The sequence below is a fragment of the Camelus bactrianus genome, chromosome 32 (assembly GCF_048773025.1).
Source record: "Camelus bactrianus isolate YW-2024 breed Bactrian camel chromosome 32, ASM4877302v1, whole genome shotgun sequence".
NCBI classification, from domain to species: Eukaryota; Metazoa; Chordata; class Mammalia; order Artiodactyla; family Camelidae; genus Camelus; species Camelus bactrianus.
The window spans coordinates 20,214,290-20,230,563 of NC_133570.1; the positions used below are offsets into that span (position 1 = coordinate 20,214,290).

Consider the following 16,274-nt stretch of genomic DNA (forward strand, 5'->3'; position numbering starts at 1 on the left):
CTGGTTCAGGAAATAAGGTCATTGTATTAGGGACTGAGGGAGACAGTACCCTTGTTTAGTCCTTGGGACCCACTTGTGGGAAGGGCTCCTGTCCCCTCCTTGGCTGATCAGACTGTTTCCCACCTTTCCTGGTGCCTGCTGGTTGCCAGGTGGTAGAGAGGGGCACAGCAGACTCACAACTGTTTCAGACTCAGCTCTGCCCATCAGGAGCCCATCTTGGCATCTTATGAGAACCGGTAAGTGTCCCACCATGGACTTTCTCAGTCCAGAAGCAGTGTGGGATTCAAAATTGAAGTCCAGTGGTGATAGTTAACACTGAGATTGATTGAAAGGGGGAAAGAGACCGAAGGCTTCCTCTCCTTTCCTACTGGCCATGGCCTCTGTATGTTTCCTAGGGATGGTTGGTTTAAACTTTGAGATCTCAGATCACTCACTCTATACCGTGGATTCTCAAACCTGAGAGAACAGAATTCCCTGATGGGCTTGTTGAGATGCCAAATGCTCTGCCCCCCTGTTGAGTTTCTGCTGCAGTGGGTCTCGAAGGGGCCTGTGATTCAGCATTTCTAACAAGTTCCCAGGTAATGCTGCTCTGGACCACAGTCTGAGAAGCACGGCTCTGTTGTCATTGCAAACAGGAGGGCCCTGCCTTGCTGTTGGCTGAAACTCAGGTCACTTTGCCCAGGTCACTCGGCCAGGCAGTATCTGTTCAGGTCACCCATAGAGGATTTATGTGGTCCTTCATAGCCTTTTTGGAAACACAGCTTCTAGAGGATCGTTCAGTCTATGATTCCCTGAGAATTTGGGAGCTCCACTGAACTTAAGTGATGGTTCCCACTCCAAAGGGGGGATCACTGTCTTTAATTCCCAGCAGGAGAGAAAGCTGATCTGTGTTTCTTTTCTTTTAACAAATATTTTACTTATTTTGTTTGTGGGGTTTTTGTTTTTGTTTTGGAGATGAAGTAATTAGGTTTATTTCATTGGTTAGTTATTATAATGGAGGTACTGGGGATTGAACCCAGGACCTCACACATGCTAAACATGTACTCTAACCACTGAGCTATGCCCTCCCTCCTTGACCTGTGTTTCTAATGTGTCCATCCTATCTGGTGTCTTGGTACTCCTCAGCCCACTCAGCAGCACAACACAGCTCACAGAACATAGTGTTTTAGTGGGAAAAAATACTTTTCCAAATGTGTGTTTTTAATCCCACTTACCATACTCTTTCAGTTATGTAGACATTTTGCGAAGACACACGGTGTTAGGGATCATCAGTGGTTCACTATAAGTGTCACTCTGTCTTCTTAAAGGCAGGGGACATAACAAATAGGGCATGTCGGCTATGGACCACACTCTCGGTTTTATGTTATGGTCCTTTATTTCATCCTCACAACCACACTATGAAATGGGTTCCAGGATTATTCTCTTGTACAAATGAAGAGTTCTGAGGTTGACAAGGGGACATGGCTTGTCCAATGTCACTGGCCCAGGTAGGCAGTGGAGAGAGATTCTGACCTGGGCCTCTAGTGCTCCACAGTCTCTGCCTGTCCCAGATGTGTGTCCTGATGCCCACTCATCCTTGGGTTCAGCTTTTCAGAGTTATCTGTATTTTACCAGATACTATAACCTATAAGGGTCCAGGTAATGTTTATGAGTATAGGATCCCACAGTGGCAGGAAGGCCTAGTTCTAGTGGCAGTAAAACCTGACCTCATGCATTTTTGTTTTATTTTAATTGGAAGAGCAAATGTCCCATCTTTTTTTTTTTTCCTTCTTAAGGTAGATAATAGGTATTTCGAGGTAATCTCAAATGTGCAGAATGTCTAGGTAACTAAGAAAAATTCTTGCTTGCTGATAAAGTTGTGGGGACAAATACTGGTTTGGGGGGGAGTGGGGACAAGTTTTCTCGTGTGTGTGTTTGCACAGTCCAGGTCTGTAGTTGCATTCTTGGACATTTCTAGGTTCCAAGGTGGGCATAATTGTTGCTTGACTCACTTGAGTGGGACAAATGATCTGTGACATCTGTGCAGCCCTCTGCCTTCCTTCAGCTCCATGTGAGGCCAGCCATGGAGGTGCCCTCATTCCCATTTTACAGAAAGGGAAACTGAGGCTGAGTGAATAAGCTTCAGTGGCTCATCCCAAGGCACTCAGCTTGCGGACTGTGCCTAAACGCCCTGGGAGAGAAGTCAGTCTCTGTGTGTAGAGAAGGCCCTTCGAGGTGGAGCTGCAGTGGTCCTGTCTTCCCTGGACTCCTGTCTGCCTTCTGGAAGATCCTGTGCTCTGCCTCTCCTCAGGCCTCCTAGCACTTCAGACCTTCCACACACCCTCCTGTCCCTGCTTCTAGTCTGAATCCTGCCTCCCAGACCAGGCCTGGCCATCCTGCCTGCCTGGCTCAAGGGCTGAGCGCCCTCCAGGCCCACGGCTCACAGTCCTGCCAGCAGCGCAGGGTGGGTTCCCTGGGGCTCTGTCTGCGCCCAGTGCCACCCATGTGCTGTCACCTCCCCCCAGCCCCGGACCCCCACTCTCGGTGGTTCTCCAAGGGTGTGTGGCCGGAATAGAGGCAAATTCAAGTGCTTGCGAGCTGAAAACAGAGTGAGGGAACTTTTTATTCCTGATCTCCCTTCCTTAGGGGCTGGGTGGAGTCAGCTTTACCTGCTGGTGCTGAAGGAATCAGAGCCACTTCTTTTGCTAACTTCCGTTTCAGAAAGAACACGCTGTTTTTGTTTTTGTTTTTTTAGACTAAATGAAACCTGATGTTTGGAGAAATGTGTTTGGAGAAAATGTGGGTACCTGTTTCTCGTGCTCCCTCCCCAAGCCTGCCCCACTCAGAGATAACCAACATCCCAAATCCATCACCATCCTCTTTCTTTTCTTTTTATCTAGTTTTACCTCATCTACATGCAATTTAAAAGGAAAAAAACCACATTTTTCATTTCAACTATTTTTAGCTTTCTAAAAAAGGATATCGTACAGTATGTGATTTGGGGGGGCTAACTTTGACTGCTTCATATCAGCCCAGGATATAGTCTGGAATATTGTGATAGAAGCGTCCAGCAGCTTTGATTATACCATTTATTGAGGGCCAGCAGCGTCACCAAACCACTGGGTGGAGGAGGAGGAGGGAAGCCTGCAGCCGTCCTGGCTGATCAGTAAGAGGCCCGCAGGTTCAGACAAGGTATCCTGGGGGCTTCCCAGGGGGCTGAGTAGTCAGGCTGCGTGGAGTCTTCCGGGATGGAGTTGGCAAACTCTGTCAATAAAGAAAGACAGGCTAGTGAAAAGGATGTGAGATTCCTTAAACCAAGATCAATATCTGCTTATCCCGGGGGAAAAAACGGAGGAAATGGGACCACACTGGATGCTGACAGGAGGAGAGGAGGAGACTGGAGAGGAGACGGTTAGAAACACGCTGAACTAAACCAAAATTGGCAGCTTGACGTGTGGTGAGTCACATACCAGGTGTCACCACACAGATGTGACTTTAAGAGGCTCCCTTCCTAACCATAAACAGGAAGCAGCAGTCAGTGAGTTTCAGGGTCATGCTGGTGCTGTAAGCTTTGACCTTTTCTATGGGAGTCTTTCCCACGTCTGTCTGTTTTTAAGAGTTCTTGGAGTCCTGATGGCTGTGTCTCACTCCTCTCGGCTTCTCATCACACACCCAGGTCGCAGCCCTGTGCATCCAATGCCGGGTTAACAGTCTCAACTCACTCTGTGTGATCTGCATTGCTGGGCCATTGCCTAAACCAAGAAGAGGGCAGGTGGCCTCGCTGAGCTTGCACAGGAACCTGCCAGATTGTGCTGTCCTTGGAAGCAGCAAGAGGTGCTGTCTTCCTAAAAGATAGCACATCGTGTCCCTGGGCTCACTGCCCACTGCCCTTCCCAGTCGGTCCCCCCACCCTCCTTCCTCCAGTCTTGACCTTCTTCTGCCCAACTCGCCTTAGTCCCCCTCTGCAACCCACATGCCTTTCCCTCTCCCGTCCAGATCTCTGCCCCTGCCAGCCTCAGCGAGGAGAACCCTCCTCACTGCTGCAGACATCCTAGCAGGGCAGCCTCAGTTCCGGGTCATCTCAGCCTGGACCTGCCTGGATTCCCCTGCGATGAGCTGGGCTAGCAGAGCGGTCCATTCTCTGACAGCTGGGTGGTGGTCCATCTCTTCCCCACCAGCGCATGGGGCTGTGTCTTTTAACTGTGGTGTCCCCAGGGGTGCTGGGTGTAGTGCCTTGTACTTAGTAGAGTCTCAAATTACAATGAAGTTTTTTTTTTTTAATAGAAGACACGCTTTGTAATTTTAATCTTTTTTGCACGTTATAAAGACCCAACGAGCAGCCTGGACTATTGCAGTCACCCAAGGGGAGTCACTGAATTGCCAGGAGAAGGAGTGACCATGGGGGCTACACATGGCCCAGCTTTTCAGCTCCTTTTCTGAGACTTATCCTGAGCCAAGGATGTATGACAGTAGTAAGAGCTCATTTTTGTATTCATTTACGTTTAAAACTCTTTGTTACCAAGACTTCTAAACATATATCAGAATAGAAGATAGTATCATGAACCCCCATGCACCTGTTACCCAGTTTCAATAATTATTAACTTCCTACCCAATCTTATTCCATCACAGCACCCCACCCCACACCATTTTGAAGTCTCATTTCCCCTATAAGTATCACATTTCACATTTCCCTATAAATGTTTCAGTGGCTGCCTCTAAAGGATAAGGATTTAAAAAAACCATATCCTCATACCACTATTACAACTAAAGCAAATTAGCAGTAATTCCTTATCATCATCAAATATCCGGTCAGTGTTCAAAGTTTCAGTTGTCTCAAGTGTCGTAAGTGGGTTTTTGATACATTTGTTTGTATCAGGACCTAAATAAGGTCTACCCGGAGAACCTCCCACGTCTGGGTTTTGCGGACTGCATCCTCTTGGTTTAGGGTAACACGGTCCTCTGTCGTTCCTTAACTTGGAGATGGATCTAGAAACTCTAAATATGTTGTGTTCTTGCATCAGGAGCTCATAACATCTGGTGGCTTCTCGTTCTGTGCTATCAGCAGGTGTTAACGATCTGTCTTGGATTAACCTAATTCTGTCACTTCTTCATTTATTATCAGGAATAACTTCTATAAAGAGAAACTTACCCTCATCTACTGCTCTTTGCTTCCTCAGCGATACAGTTCACACAGGAGAGGCAGAATAAATGTTTGATTCTTTCCATTTATTTGCAAACTTTCAAAATAATGAGTTGGTTCTTATCCTCCAGTGGTGACCAGTCAGTGAGTTTTGTTTTCTTAAGTACCACTTTAGGCTCGTGGATACAGGCACGGCTGTATTGCCCTCAGTGATGCTCGCATCATCCTGCCTTGTCTTTGCTTAGTGAGGGCTTCTTCAGTTGACCTTCAAGTCCTCTGGAAGGGGCCCTGATGGTATTGACAGCTGATATTGGCCAGCCGGTATTGACATTGACTCCCGTGTCTGGCTTGAAAAGATGTTCAAGGCTCTTTTTGTACTTCTCTTGTCCCAGCCCTGGAGTCAGCCGTTTCGGACTTTACTCCGACTGATAGGCTGGATGGTGCTTAGATGAGGCGTATGGAAACAGGAATTTGCCTTGACGCCAGCCTGCTTTGACTTGCAGGAATCTTTGAAAAGAGGGGAAACAGAGGTACAGAACCTCAGTGTTCTATTTACCTTACTGCTCATGTCTTTGTGAGATGGGCAGAGACTATCCTGTCTGTATTTAAGGTCTTTGGCTCATCAAAGAAAAATTCAATGCATGAGACAAAAATTTTGACTGAGGCAGTACCCTCTATTTTTTCCCTGTTCTATCGTAGATTCTAATAATGACCAAATTTGAACAGAGCTTAATGGTGTATACGGTGCTTATGCGTATGTCATCCCATTTTATGACAAAGGTAGTTCTTATGTCCTGGTGACAAATGAGAAAGCCAGGGCTTGTCCCACTGCAGTGGCATCACTTAGTGGGTGACTGAGCTGAGATCTGAACCCAGCTGGGATTCCGCCACACCACCGGGGCGGGAAGACAGTCAGAAGCTCCTGTCTTCCCGCCTAAACAAGCCACCCCTTCCAGCAGCCTCCCCCATGAAGGAGTGATTGGGGGGCCTTCGCCCCCACTGGGTTCCCCAGCTGTTGCCTTCGTTCAGGAGACCCCCCCCCCCCAACGCCTGGTTCTCCTGTCTTCAGAGTTGGGCTTTGCTTGTGACCACACAGCAGGAGGGCTGGCTCCAGAAGCTTCACAAGAAGCTAGTCTTGTTCCTTTGTGATCGGATACTTGCTAGCCGTGGAAACAGTTGGCAAGGTCAGCTGCCCACGTGCACTGAGTTTATCCATTATCTGTTTCTGCGCAACTTTGAGGCTTAAAACGACAACAATGATTTTATCATCGCTCACAGTTTCTGTCAGTTGGGAACTCAGAAAGGGCTTGGCTGGACAGTTCTGGCTCGGGCCCTCTTGTGGGGCTGTGATCAGCTGGTGGCTGGGGTTGGAATGGTGGATTCTGGAGCATCTAGGGCTGGCCAACATCTCTGTCTCCCCAGAGAGTCTCAAGGCATTTCCCTGGGCTCTGTCCACACGGGCTGGTGTGGGCTTCCTTACTGCATGGTGGCTTCAGAGCAGCCAGACTGCTTACCTGGGGGCTGGCTTCCGTCAGAGTGATCACTAGAACCAGAGTTGAGCTAAAAATGGCTTCCTAGTCATTTTTACCCTTCGAATCAATAACATGGGACATATTTAGCTCAGGAATTAGGTCTACAGTTGCCTTGATTTCTTAGACTTTTTGGTTGCAAGTATCAAAGCCTTCCAGTGCAGCTTGAGCGGGGTGTGTGTGTGTGTGTGTGTAAAAGGCTTTCGTGTGGGACCACAGGATGGTTTACAAAGCCTGCCTGGCTTTTTGCACACTTTATGCATTTCTCATGTCTGCTTCTCCTCTTATTTTCTTCTCTAAGTTCTGGTCTGTTGTTTGTTTTGTTTTTACTCCTTGGACCATGTGGCAGAAGATGTCTGCTGCCCACAGCTCCTGAGGCCCAACCATCACTACAGCAGAAACTGTCAAACTCCCTGAACCCAGTTTCTATGAAGGAAAAGTGGATTGGCTCCATTTGGTCAAGGGTCAACTTCAAGTTAATCAACTGGAGTCTGGGAACGGGCCTGGGTCAGAAATGACTGCCCAGGCCACCTGGGATGATGCTGGCAGTTCCAAGGAAGCTTGCAAGATGTAGCAAATAAAAATACCAGTTATATTTGAATTTCAGATAAATATCAAATAAATTTCAGGAGAAATAAATAAAATTTCAGTATAGGTATAGTCTATGCAATATTTGGAATATACTCATACTAAAAATTGTTGTTTATCTAAAATTCAAATTTAACTGGCCTCCTATATTTTTTTCTTGTACTATATATTTTAGCTTAGGATTTTTTTTTTTTATTCTGTATTTTATCTGGCAACCCTATTTTAAGAGGCGGGCGAGGCAAATGCCACAAAATGTGTGCTACAGTTGGTAGGCCTCCCTTGCCTCTTCAGAAACTGCCAGCAGTGTAGTCTTGAATATACTATCCCCAGAGGGTTTTATTTCTCATGACATTTATCACATTTAACATGTACCAGGCCCTGTTCTAAGCACTCTATATGGATTATTTCATTTTATCCTCCGAACAAGCCTGAGGGGTGTAGGTTCTATTGTTATTGTCTCTGTTTTACAGTTGGAGAAATGGGTCTAAAAAGGTTAAAGACTTGAAGATCTCACCACTACTAAGTTTACAGCCAGATTCAAGTCCAGAGCTGTTGTTCTCAGTTACTACACAATCCTGATTCCCTTTCCCCCCCACAAAGTTTTGAAAGTAAATATGTTTGAATTAGAGGTCCATCTAATTCACCTTCTGTCTTTTCTAAGCATCCAGTTGTCTAGCTGCTAGATAGAAAGTGAGAAAAACATGTGAAAGTATTTACTAGGACTCCTCCTGGGTCACCATATTTCTCTCAGTACCAGATTGTCCAGTTCTTAAGTATATATTAAAATGTTTCCATCAGATCATATGTAGAGCCACATCCCTCATAATCAGGGTCTAGCCGTTGCTGAATTTGGTAACCTCTAGGCTGTAAAGATAGTGGAAAATCAAGCCCTGCCCCCCACCCCGGCTTCCTTTTTTGGTCATTAATTAGCAATGTAATTTCTTTTTATCATGATAAAAAAAACACATAATGTGAAATTTACCATCTTAACAAATTTTAAATATACAGTTCAGTAGTGTTAAGTATATTCACATTGTTGTGAAACAGGTCTTCAGAACTTTTTCATCCTGCAACTATGAAACTCTTTACCCATTAAACAACTCCCCTTTACCCCCTCCCCCTGCCCCTAATAGCCGCCATTTTTCTTTCTGTTTCTATGACTTTGACTACTTTAGATACCTCATAAAAGTGGAGTCATACAGTATTTGTCTTTTTGTGACTGGTTTAGTTCACTGAGCCATGATGTCCTCAAGGTTCATCCATGTTGTAGCATGTGTCAGGATTTCCTTGCTTTTCAGGGCTGAGTAATAGTCCATTGTGAGTGTATACCACATTTTGCTTATCCATTCATCTGTCAGTGGATGTTTGGGTTGCTTCCACTCCTTGACCACTGTGAATAGAACATGAGTATGCAAATATCTCTGAGACCCCGCTTTTGATTCTTTTGGATATATACACCCAGAAGTGAATTGGCTGGATCATATGGCAGTTTTAGTTTTAATTTTTTGAGGAAACTCCATACTGTTTTCTATCATGGTCGCACCATTTTACAATCCTACCAACAATGCACAAAAGTTCCAGCTTCTTCATATCCTTGTCAACACTTGTTATTTTCTGTGGGTTTTTTTTTTTTGATAGTAGCCATCCTAATGGGTATGAAGTGATATCTCCTTATGATTTTGATTTGCATTTCTCTGATGGTTAGTGATGTTGAGCACATTTGCATATGTTTGGTGGCCATCTCTATACCATCTTTGAAGAAATGTCTGTTCAAGTCGTTTGTCCATTTAAAAAATCTGTTTGATTTTGTTGTTGTTCTAGGAGTGGTTATTAATTCCTTATCAGATACATGATTGAGAAATATTTTTCTCCCATTCTGTAGGTTGCCTTTTTATTCTTTTGATTGTGTTCAACTAAAGAATGACATAGTCCCCACTTATATGTGGAATCTAAAAAAAAGAAAGATACAAATTTTATTTACAAACCAGAAATAGACTCACAGACATAGAAAACAAACTGTGGTTACCTGGGGTTGTGGGGGTGGGGGAGGAATAGTTAGGAGTTTGGGATTAACAGATACATATTACTGCATATAAAATAGATAAACAACAAGGACATACTGTATAGCACAGGAGACTATATTTAGTTTCTTGTAATGAGCTATAATGGAAAAGAATCTGAAAAATCTGCAAATATGTGTATGTATATGTATAACTGAATCACTTGCTATATACCTGAAACTAACATCATAAATATAGTACATTTCGGTAAAAACTAAGAAATTTTTATAAAATAAAAACATTAAAAAAATAAATAAATAAAAAGGACATAGTCCCAATTGCCAAGTCCACTGTCATGAAGCTTTCCCCCTATGATTTTTTTTCTAGGAATTGTATACTTTTAGGTCCTAACATTTAGGGCTTTAATTCATTTTGAGTTAGTTTTTGTATATGCTGTCAGTTAAAGGGGATGGAGGCTCCCAACCTCTGTGACCCTGACTTTCTTCATCCGTAAATACCCTACTTGGCTGTTTGAAATAAATGGTGCAGAAGCATTTGGTAAACTCTTTCATAACTGAAAGGGATGTTTTGAACGTGAGGGTTTTGCCAACAGTGTACACTGAACAAGTGAAAACCTCCTGTGTGGGGAGCAGGGCTGGGTTTGCCAGAGGATGAGGAAGATATATTTTAGGCATCTTTCTGGGGTAGCCATGCCATGGACTATCCAAGTTCAGGAAACTGGCCATGGGGAAGACCCCTCTCTGCTGACAGTGCCCTTCCCTTGTTCAGTCCAAATGTTGGAGGAGAGACAGATGGTCACATGCTCTTGGATGCTGTGGGAGCCCCGGCCTCATCTGTCTTGTTCACCCATCTGACCCCAGTGCCTGGCCTCATGTTGACCAAATGGAAGGATGAACATGCCATGCAGGGGTGACGGCTGTTTTAAACTCAGCCTCTGTCGTGGGAGTCTGCGACGGCCTTGCTTTGGGGCCTTTGGTTTTGCAGGCTGCTGTCACGGTTTGACAGGAGTTGAGCTGCTGTTTCTGCCTCCACTGACGCTTGGTGGGAGTCACTTTTATGTAAGATTATTTCATCTCCTATTAATGTCAATGCCTGTGGTCATGAAGGGAAGAAGTAGAATTCCTGAATAAATAACATCTCACCATCAGATCTGTAAACTCGGAATCTGCACATTTAAATTTGTAATTGTCCTGGGTGTGTTGAATTTCAACTTCAGTGTTTCCTCAATTGACCTCTAATTTCTGGTATTTCAGTCTTTCACTTGTCTTGGTAACTGATTTTCTTTTTTAGACTCTCCTTTGCTTACTGTAGGATTTTTGGGGGGTATGTTTTAGTGCTGCTGAATTTTTAAGCTAACAGATCACTTGTAAAAGGAAGAATCTAGGTTGCTGGGGCATCTTGTAGATTGTGGCTGCAGCTACAGAGATTGTGTGATGATTTAAAAAAACAAATCAGTTCAAGTATCCTGAATTGTTCTCTGTAGACTCCCAACCCTGCTCGAAATAGATCCTGTTCTCCAGAGACCCATCATCTCGGTCCTTCTGGTCCTAAGACACTCAGCGCACAGCCTCATTCCTGTGCTGGCTTACAGGGACTCAAGGGCCCCCTTCGTCACCAGAGTCCTTCAGCACTGCTGTTGGCCATCACTGTACATAGGAAAGAATTTACAATGTGATAGGTTTTAAATGGATTTTATTTTGTACTGTGGCAGTTTTCACTGACAGTCACTTAAGGCTGTCCTGTTTGGAAGGGACAAGTATGGATCCCCTGAACAGGAGGAATACCCTGCAACTTTCCCTTTGCCCACATTACCAATGAAAGTAGACGATATCCCCACCACCCAGTGTCAGCAAGTCTAACCTTAAGGTCGGTCTGTGGACTCCCCCTACCGCACTTAATATAAAGTAAGTCCCAGGCATCTTTCTAACTTAATTTTAATAATTAAGTTAAAAATAATTTTAGTAATAATTAATATTTGTAAATATTTCTGTAAATATTTGTACATATCTCTTTAGAGATGAAGGTTTCTTAAAAAAAAATCTAAATGACATTAACATACCTAAAAATTTAACACTAATTCCAGTTCTCATCCTGGTGGATCATGTGGCCCCTTACAAGATCAAGAAGGAATGTTATCTTTTAAGGAGTTGATGCTAGAAGAATGTTGCTCTTTATGGTTGACCAGGTATTCCTGCCGACGGGGGAGGTTTGGTTGGTGCATAATGCAGAAACACAGTGCACGGTGAGGGGAGAGAGGAAGCCAAAAGGCAGAGATGAATTTTTTATGTTTAATGTTTTTTGTCTTGCCATAAAATATGAGTTTTATTTCGCACCTGATTTCACAGAGTGGCCTGGTTTCCATCTCCACCCCCCAGCCTCCACCACCCACTTATGCACCTTGTTCAAGGGTCATCTGGGCTTGGTAATTTCATATGCTGGAGTAGGAGAATCATTCCAACTACTTTGGGGAAGGGGTGGGGATTCCCAGGAATTGGGCCTTCACCCTCTTTTTGACCTTTCATGGTTAGCCTTGAATCTGTCATGGCGCCTGTGGGTGTGTCATTCACCAGGCCAGGACACTCCAAGGTGTGTAATGAAGTTCAAGTTCCCCTGGAGGTCGAATCTCCAGCCATCTTGGGCCTCCAGGTCTATTGGGAGTTGACTTTTCTGCCACCTTGGTGCTAACTGCTGGGTCATTCTTTTCATGGCTGTGCCCTGCCCCCTTCCTTCCTGTCTCAGTGGCATCCTTGCTCTGTGGGTCTGGGTTCCCAGGTTACTCCTGGCAGGGGTACCTCCAAGTCCTCCCCCTGGGGTTCTGGCTCTCTAATCTCAGTTTGAGTGGCAGGTTCCCACCCTGTTCCAACTCTGTGTTTCTGAGACTTTGTGGAAAGAGTCTGGGATGGAGTCAGAGGTCTGCGCTGTCTAGCAGGACCCCAGCAACCACCCATTCCAGTTCCCGGTGTCTGCAGAGGCTCAGACCACAGCTGTTGTGCCCCACGTGGGGCACCAACACTGACCCTCCTCCCTCTACCACTCTCCCCGCTGAGTGCAGCCAAGCCTCTACCGGTCAGTCCTGATAGGTATTATCTCCCCGTGCTGACTCCAGGGCCTCTGCCAGCTCCAAGGGCCTGAGATTATTTTCAGTCCTTGAGGTTTTTCTCAGTCCAGAACTACTGAGTTTGGGAGCCTCACCCCATCGCTTCTCTTGCATCCTACAGAAATCAGGGTGAAATGGCCCACACCTGCCGTGGCACCATCAATCTGTCCACCGCGCACTTTGACACGGAGGACTCTTGCGGTATTGTGCTGACCAGCGGGGCCAAGACCTACCACCTCAAGGCCGGCTCGGAGGTGGAGCGGCAGCAGTGGATCACTGCCCTGGAGCTGGCCAAGGCCAAGGCCATCCGCATGATGAGCAGCCACTCAGGTAGCAAGTGCTCGACGTGGTGGGTGGACCTGCAGGGTTGTGGGTCTGGAGAGAGTAGGGATTGAAAGCGTTTGGGGGAAGTGGTGACCAGTAGACCCAGGTGAGTCCAGACCAACCCCAGGAGGTCGGAGTGTGTGCTCACTCTTCCACTCAGCCCTGTGCGACCTCAGCAGTAGGACGTTGGGTGGTCGGCGGGGGTGTAGGGGTGGCTGGCAGTTCTTGGGATGGAACTGTTTGTGGTGGGCTGGGCTGTGTGCACCCTTCTTCACACAAATCTGATTCCTGGGCTTCAGCAGAACCTTCAGAGGCTGCAGTGGGTCAGCTGCAGCAGCAGCAGTTGGGGTGGAGACCGGGGTGGTACCCCTGCACCTCAGGCTAGACTTTTTCTGAGGTCCATTTTGCAGGTTAAAAACTGTTTAACCAGAGCTGCTGCCTTTGCCAAGGTGGAAGGTCAGCTCAGAAGTCCTGAGCAAGACATTTTATTTTTTACTTTAATTTGTTTATTTTTTAATATGTAATGTCTTTATAAGATTCATGAACCAATGGTTTCAAAAACATACGCAGCAAAGCCTGCCCTTGACTCTTATACCCTCGCTGCCCACCTCGTTCTCCCACCCCTAGGCAACCAGAGCTTCTTGTGTCTTTGCATATGTATTCAAGTAGGTACTTACTTTAAAATAAATGCTGTCTTCCACCTTGCTTTTTTTTTTTTCCATTTAGCAATAATGTATCTTGGATTTTTTTTCCTATAAGTACGTAAAAAGCTTCCGCCTTGTTTCTACAGTAGTACAGTACTTCCTTGTATGGTTGTACTCTAGTTTACATAGCCTGTAGCCTGTGATGGACATTTAGGTTGTTTCTTTAATTTGCTATGAGTGGCTGTGCTGCGGTAAGTGACCTGGCATTTCATTTCATGTGTGTACAAGTATTAAATGAAGTGTGTATCCCAGGAAGTGGTGTTGCTAGGTCAGTGGGACCCTGCATTTGTAATTCAGAGACATTGTGCAGTTGCCTTCCACAGGGGTCACACCATTAGATGCCTGCGGCCAGGTATGAGAATGCTGACCTCCCCAGAGCTTTGCCCACCCAGAGTGACAGCAGATGTTTCTGATGGTTGAAAACTGTGTCCACACACAGGGAGGGGGCACTGGGAAGCTACAATCTTTTGAAAGTTATAAACAAAAGGTGTGTGTTTACACAGACTTGTGTGGTTGTTTTTAGGCAGGCAGGGCTCCAGGGGAGGGAAGTTACAGCCCCTGGTCTCCAGGATTATCTCCTAGGCTGGTTTGGGAGACAGAGAGCCCTGTGGAAGGAGCTCTTGCACAAAGGAGCTAGTGATGTCAGTCGCCTGCATTGGGGTCTCTCCCCCAGCGCTAGCTTCTCAGTGCACGTTGAAGGTCACTGAGTATCAGTCGAACCTTCTCTTTTAGTCTCTCCCATTTGGAGCATGGGTCCCCCTGTGATGACTTCCTTGGGGTCAGCACTCGTGTGGCTTGGGTATGTCAGCAGTGATGACAAGCTTTCCCAGGGGTCCCCAGAGTACCACTCCACTTCCCAGTGAAGGAGGGTATTTGGGGGCATCTCAGGTCTTGGCTGCACCGAGATTCCCAGCAGGACCTGTGGTCTTAGTTTGGATGCCTGTGGAAAGCTACTGTGGCAAGTGATGTGGCCAGTGGTGTGGCTGGACTCAGGACAGTCCCATTGGTCAAGTGCAGGAGCATTGCTGGTCATGAAAGAACTAGCTGCTTCTTACTAGCTTCTCCTAAGTAAAATAAGTAAGCAAATAAATAAACTCATTTTTAGGAACGTCCTGAAAATAATGTAGCAGGTAGCACTTACTGGATTCATCATTCTGGATCAATTTTCCTGGGACAAGCAGCAGGCAGGGTTTCTTTTAAGGCTGGCATGGAAATACTTTTTAACTCAACTGGACAGCGCTAGGGATGGCTAGCGTGGGCTTTCTCTGGGAAAGGTTGGGACCCTGGAGAGAGCAGCCTCAGGCTGACCTGCCTTCATTTCACGTCCCTTAGGCATGGGCAGAGGCTGGAGGTGCAGCACATGTCTTGTGTTCCCAAAGGGTTAGCCTTCTGGGTAAGGACATGGGACAGACATTGAGGTACAATTCAAGGTAGTACATTCTGTGTGTTGGTGAGAAATGGTCAGATTCCTCTCCTTTTGGTGTTTTGAAGCACAAATAAACTAATGTATGTGAAGGAGGAAGCTTCAAGCTGATACTGTGCTTTTATAGAAAGGTTGGGGCCATCTGATTATTTCTTTAAAAATAACACTTGTGGTGGCTTCTCTGCAAGGCAACGCCCTCCTCCCACAGTTCTCAGGTGGATGTTGGAGAGTTGTGGTTTGTAACTTTTCACTTGGAGTCAGCCTCGGGTACCCATAACTAGGGGAAGACTGCCTGGTGTGGTTCTCCTTGAGTCTGGCTAATGGCAACCAGCTGGGTCAAGGACGCAGACCCCTGTAGGTCATCCTTTGGCCTGTCTGTCCCTTCTGAGACTGTGGACCACCTCTCATCTGGCAGGAAGTCTACTTCATACTCCACTTACCTCTTGAAATCATCTCTTACTCTCCAGCTTTTCTGCCACCTGGTAATCCAGGTGCCGTCCCCTTAGCTGGGTGTCTGCAAAAGCCTCCTTCCTGTCCTCCTTCCTGCAGCCAGTTCTCCAAACAGCAGGCAGAACGATATCTTTAAAAATGGGAATTTGATCATATAACCAGACTGCTTACAACTCTTGGGTACTGTAAACCAGCTAGACTTAACAGACATATCAGAATACTCTGCCCAGCGACAGACACATTCTTCTCAAGTGCTATGGAACATTCTCCAGGATAGACTGTATTTTAGGCCAAAAAACAAGTTTCAGTAAATTTTAAAAGACTGAGATCATTCAAAATGTCTTTCCTGACCACAGTGGAATGAAGCTAGAAATCAATAACAGAAGAAACACTGGAAAATTCACATGTATGTAAAAATTAACACTCAAATGACCACTGATTCAACGGTGAAATCACAGCGGAAATTAGAAAATACTTTGAGATTAATGAAAATGAAAATACAACACCAGAATTTATGGGATGCAGCAAAAGCAGTGATCAGAGGGAAGTTTATTGCTGTAAAAAATATGTTTCAAAAGAAGGGAAACATCAAGTCAGTAATCAAGCCTTACACCTTGAAGAACTAGATAAAGAAGACCGAACTAAACCCAGTAAATGCAAACACAGCAGCGCTCACCAGCCTTTCAAGACAGCCTTTCTCATTCTCAGATTCACAAGCCTTTTCTCATGTGTTATTAAAAGAATCCGTGTGAGGGAGTGTTATGGATCCCCAGTGGGTCAGTGACCCCTCGATGAGTCCTTTGTCTGCAGTCGCAAATGCCAGTCAAATAAAACCTGGTTCTGGATAGCCGAGCGGGAGCTTTATTCATTGATCAAGGCTTGGAGAAGGGAGAGCTCGTGCTCTGAAGGCACCTTCTCTCCCGGGGAGGGGAGTAAGGGAGGGATCCTTCTGCTCTCAGCGGTGGGTCTGGGTGACAGAAGGACGTGGAGTTTTCTGATGTTCTGATGAGTCCAGCAAC

At 45.8% G+C, this 16,274-nt stretch overlaps 1 protein-coding gene across 4 annotated transcripts in view; it reads left to right on the top strand.

Annotated features, from left to right (window-relative positions):
* The window catches only part of OSBP2 (oxysterol binding protein 2), a 115,524-nt gene that overhangs the window by 15,432 nt on the left and 83,818 nt on the right, over positions 1–16,274 (top strand). For all 4 annotated transcript variants that reach the window (XM_074356126.1, XM_010951340.3, XM_010951338.3 and 1 more), the window contains one exon: positions 12,476–12,684. In XM_074356126.1, the coding sequence (XP_074212227.1) occupies positions 12,489–12,684 (196 nt within the window). In that variant the 5' untranslated portion in view covers positions 12,476–12,488. The remainder of the gene's footprint in view (positions 1–12,475; positions 12,685–16,274) is intronic.